Source organism: Dufourea novaeangliae, unplaced genomic scaffold (genome assembly GCF_001272555.1).
Source record: "Dufourea novaeangliae isolate 0120121106 unplaced genomic scaffold, ASM127255v1 scaffold81, whole genome shotgun sequence".
Classification (NCBI taxonomy): domain Eukaryota; kingdom Metazoa; phylum Arthropoda; class Insecta; order Hymenoptera; family Halictidae; genus Dufourea; species Dufourea novaeangliae.
The window spans coordinates 871,798-876,303 of record NW_015373973.1 but is presented as its reverse complement, the minus strand read 5'-3'; the positions used below and the strand labels follow the sequence as shown (position 1 = coordinate 876,303).

At 33.0% G+C, this 4,506-nt stretch overlaps 2 protein-coding genes across 2 annotated transcripts; both read right to left on the bottom strand.

Moving 5' to 3' along the window:
- Positions 1 to 1,281: 1,281 nt before the first annotated feature.
- Positions 1,282 to 2,125, bottom strand: LOC107186910 (NADH dehydrogenase [ubiquinone] 1 beta subcomplex subunit 7). Its single transcript, XM_015574873.1, has 3 exons — positions 1,942 to 2,125; positions 1,564 to 1,732; positions 1,282 to 1,484 (listed from the first exon to the last, which is right to left on the bottom strand). The coding sequence occupies exons 1-3, from the start codon at positions 2,048 to 2,050 to the stop codon at positions 1,385 to 1,387; spliced, it is 378 nt and encodes a 125-aa protein (XP_015430359.1). The 5' UTR covers positions 2,051 to 2,125; the 3' UTR covers positions 1,282 to 1,384.
- A 693-nt stretch (positions 2,126 to 2,818) lies between these two features.
- On the bottom strand, positions 2,819 to 4,257 carry LOC107186897 (probable U2 small nuclear ribonucleoprotein A'). Its single transcript, XM_015574858.1, has 4 exons — positions 4,114 to 4,257; positions 3,969 to 4,009; positions 3,155 to 3,731; positions 2,819 to 3,056 (listed from the first exon to the last, which is right to left on the bottom strand). The coding sequence occupies exons 1-4, from the start codon at positions 4,193 to 4,195 to the stop codon at positions 3,016 to 3,018; spliced, it is 741 nt and encodes a 246-aa protein (XP_015430344.1). The 5' UTR covers positions 4,196 to 4,257; the 3' UTR covers positions 2,819 to 3,015.
- Positions 4,258 to 4,506: the final 249 nt, after the last annotated feature.

Genomic DNA, 4,506 nt, shown 5'->3' with positions numbered 1-4,506 from the left:
GCTGAACCGATGGATCTAGAGGAGCGTAACGTTCCTTACGAAATCCGTCCATTAAATGGGATTTCGTAGCCGAGTTTCGTACTTGCGAAAGGTTATCGCGGCGATCATCGTCGAGGGTTTTTCGTGTGATGCGCCCGATGCCGCAGTGCGGTAAACGTAACAGGGTTCGCGTCAAACAGTTTTCGATAAAGGGCTCGACGAATCCTTGCGACACGCTTCAAAGCAAACAAAAAACAAAAAAAGCTCGCAACACAGCGCACACAAAAAGCTTGCCCCTCGATCATCCCTGGTACCATGTACGCGACAGAAGTTGAACGACACTCACTCGGTGTTCAGAAAAGATGCAATAAGGAGCAATCTGTCCACGCACATGTGCAACGCTCTCCCTACTAGCCGGCAGAGTACAGACAGTTTCTACCTTATCGATTGTCTCGATACACTACCCCCACCAGAGGGGTAACCGCAGTCACTCGTTACATACGGATACAGGGAGAGGGTGCGTTGTAATGATACAGATAGCTTTTATATGAACTTACCGTTGACTCTCATCCTAAGATTTTAATTTATTCAGTGTACGCACACTGCGAACACGTGATGTAACTGTTTTTGTACATATGTAATTCTTCTTCTTTTGTAATGAGAAATAAATAACTTAAATAAACTTAATAAATAACTTAAGGAACCTGTAAGTTTCGCCGTGTGACTTTACGCATTCTTCTAAGCTATGGGATGTGTATTCCGTGAACTGAATCCTGAATATAGAATGTTACTTGGTACTTATATCGGACATTATAAAGAATTCCTGAACAAAATTAAAATCTGAATCGTTGTAAGAATATTTTACAACATATTGTTAATGAGATGCTAAGTATTATCAAACTGATGATACAGTCTCTTGAAAATTATAATCCAGTACTTATCATATTTTTATATTCTACGTTTTCTGACTACATATGTTGCATAGTCTATGACTTTATCTCAATAAAATGATTATAAATAAATTATTTTTAAATGTAACGAGAAATTTTGACCAAATGAAGTCATATTACTATTTTTCCTAAGTAACCTATACAACTGAGAGGAAATTAATATTTCAAATAGTAGTGCAAAAAATAGCACATAATTTATGTGGTGTACCAGTATGCTTACAACGTCGGTGACCAGATCTGCAGAGTGTACTACCATGCTTACAGTCATCAGTGGGTTAACGATCAATTCCATTTTGTACATCTTCCATAAACTGACAGAACAGATTGAAATCATATTATTCATTGTTTCTACTTTTTGGTACAGTTCTGACCCTTTATTTCAATTATTCATGTACAATGATGAAAACCTGAGTGTATATCCTAAAGACGAAAGCAACAATTAATAGAGTTGCAATCTAAGCTGAAACCATTGTCTCTTTCATAGTCTCTTCTTTTTGTTTTTGTCTTCTAAGAAGTCTACGTTCTCTTTCATACTCTTTCATTCTCAATACATAACTGAAGAAAGAAGCAAAATTATAAACAGTTGAAAATACAAAGAATACATATATGTGAATGTTAGCATAAAAATACTTACTCATCTCTAACACACTCCGCATACTTATGTTGCACACCCTTGCATTTCATAAGATTAGGCATGTGCTTTCTTTGACATACCAAGCAATCTATATACTTGTCAGCACAATAGTCCCGAAATCTTGGTGGTACTTTAGCAGCTCTCAGTTCTTCGTCTGTTACCGGCATAACTACAAAGTAAAATCCATAATTAGAATGATTACTATTAGTTGAATTTAAGATTAAAATTCTATTTAAAAATAAGTTAAATTATACATTTTAATTTAATTGAGGTCCAACTAACAGTAACAGTCTTTGCTAACATTTTCTTTGAAAATCGAAGTGGTACGACTAGAGAATTATGTCACTCAATCATGGTTAGATCGATCAAGAAACTTACCTCTTTCTTTACGACCATTAGCAAATCCAAGCATTGGATCAAATGTCGGAGGCATGCAAGACTCTGGATAATCACTCCAATTTCCCAATGGTCGTACTACGTTACCCATTTTTATTCAAACGTAGGAAAAAGTTATCGTAGAAACAATAACATCTAACCCAAAACGATAGGTAGCTGAGCTCGCCTCCCCTGATACTGACACCCCTGACCCCTAGCGGCTGTAACTTATGTAATATATTTTAAACACAATTTATGCTGATGCATAGAAGAATAGTTACCGATTTACCGGAACAAAATTCGAGATGAAATTTAGGTGTAAAAATATTTGTTGCTATAAACATTAGTTTATTTTTTTTATTTGAACACCACGTCTTAAGTGATTTGAACAACATAAACATCACATGCAATTAAGTACACATACGAGTTTTCATAATAAATAACAATTGCTAAAGATGTGCATATGTGTGAATATATAATCGTTCATTAAGTGTTAAAAAAATAAATATGCAGTTGTTAAATAAATAGAATTAGTAGAAAATAATTGAATAATGATCGATAGCAACGTGATCTGTAATCCCTAATCGGAAAATCGTAGTTGTAACTTTTCACCGGCTTCCCGTACAACTCTTTCTTTGCCAAGCTCCTTCAAGAAAGCGAAACAAGATTCAGTAGACGTTAATTAACAATACACGTGAGTATTAACAGACAGACCGAAAACTTAATTCTTATTACATTTACAATATAACATTTCTGTAAATGAACATTTTAAAGTAGGAGAAAAAATATATACATAACATATTTTGAAGAAAATTTTTATTGAAATGTCACTGAAATAAACATACGCATATATTAAAAACTTTAGGTATCTTTAGTCGCTTCCAGGCAATTAGGTATTTCAATTATTTTATTCTTAGAAACCAAATTATTATCCAATAACGATGAAGTTGTGTAGTGAATGGTTTCTTATGAGCTTAACAAACTGTTCTCAATTTCATCAGACATATCACTCAATACTTACAATAATACAAAAGATTGTACTTGTGAACTTAAATTTGAGAATAATGTATCAAATATTTAATCGTCTTCTTCTTCCATTGCTTCAGGTATTGTGTTTCCTAAAACATTATTTATAATAATGAATTATCATATACGTTTATTCTTGAATACTATAAATAAAAGAAAATGCATTAACACTGCAAATATTCTGACAAACCATTTTGTAATCTTTCTTCGCTAGGCATGTGTCCAGCTTGAAGCAATTTACTAAGACGTTGTACTTCTTCCAGGGAAGTAGCATTTGTAATAGCTTCCCTAATTTTATTACGCTCCTCTGGAGTTGTCAGAGGTTTATCTGTAAATGTACCAGAAGCTTGTGTTTTTGCTTTTTTAGCAATCTCACGAACCATTTCTTTTCCTCTTTTACTCCTAAAGTATGTAACAGCAGCCTCACGTTCCTTCATTCTAATTTTCCTAAAATCTAACAGCCTTAGTTGTGGAAACCTGTATACAACATATTGCCTATACTGAGGTTTTGCAGAAACTGGATTTTGCAGTAGGCAGAGATTTGTCAAGTTTTTTAGCTGGGTCAATGGTTCTAAGTCACCAAGTTCTTGAATCATATTTCCAGTTAACATCAAAGTCTCCAAGTTTGGTATAGAATGCTCTAATCCTTCACCAATTCTAACAATACGATTATTATTGAAGAAAAGTGTTTTGATTCGTTTTAATAGAGGAAATCCATCCAATTTTCTGATGTCATTGTCTGAGAAGTCTATTGTGTCAAATTGATCCTGAAAAATGTGGTTAATATGCAACATTTTTATCTTATCTTCGATAATCAAACTGACATAAAAAAATAATGAGACTATAGAACGAAAATATTATAATACAAACATATATGTATCATGAAGACGAATGACTTTACAAACTATCATAAACATACATAAAGGTTACTCGTAACCTAAAATATGTAAACAACATCCCAAGTAGTATAGAAAATAAGTATTTATCAATTGAAAAATACGCACCAAAGTTGCACCTAAGTTTTCAATTGTAGGTATTTTATATCCTGTAACGAAAAGGAATTTAAAAAGTAGAAAAACGTTAAAGAATCGAGTAGTAACAGGTGACAGTGTTTAGGTTAAATCTATACGATATACTTTTTTTACACACCTCTAAGGTCCAATTCACGATCCTTTACAGGATTTATATACTGCATCGATTGTTGTATTAGATCTGGCGTTAACTTAACCATTTTTAATAATATTGATAGTTACATACACTATACAGATTAATCTAGCGTGCTGAAGTAATCACAACCAATCGCAACAATCAACTTAGAAGTTACATTTTTAATGTTGGTAAATGTTGATGTTTATGATGCAGTTCAGTGCTGCTAACGTAATAAGAATATTTAAAAGTTAAGTAATTATACAGTTTAACGGCTTTACTCTATTTTAGCTGTTTCTTTGCGTTTTTTAATAGCTTCGTTCATTTCATCACTAATGAAATAACTAAAATTGAGAAAACCGTTAAAATGCATAATTACCACAATTCCTAGAGCAC

Coding starts and splice junctions, on each gene's coding strand:
- LOC107186910 (XM_015574873.1), bottom strand. CDS start 2,050: ATGGGTAACGTAGTACGACCATTGGGAAATTGGAGTGATTATCCAGAG. Junction 1,733..1,941: donor TAATGGTCGTAAAGAAAGAG/GTAAGTTTCTTG, acceptor TTTACTTTGTAG/TTATGCCGGTAACAGACGAA. Junction 1,485..1,563: donor GCGGAGTGTGTTAGAGATGA/GTAAGTATTTTT, acceptor TTCTTTCTTCAG/TTATGTATTGAGAATGAAAG.
- LOC107186897 (XM_015574858.1), bottom strand. CDS start 4,195: ATGGTTAAGTTAACGCCAGATCTAATACAACAATCGATGCAGTATATA. Junction 4,010..4,113: donor TCGTGAATTGGACCTTAGAG/GTGTGTAAAAAA, acceptor TTTTCGTTACAG/GATATAAAATACCTACAATT. Junction 3,057..3,154: donor CGAAGAAAGATTACAAAATG/GTTTGTCAGAAT, acceptor ATAATGTTTTAG/GAAACACAATACCTGAAGCA.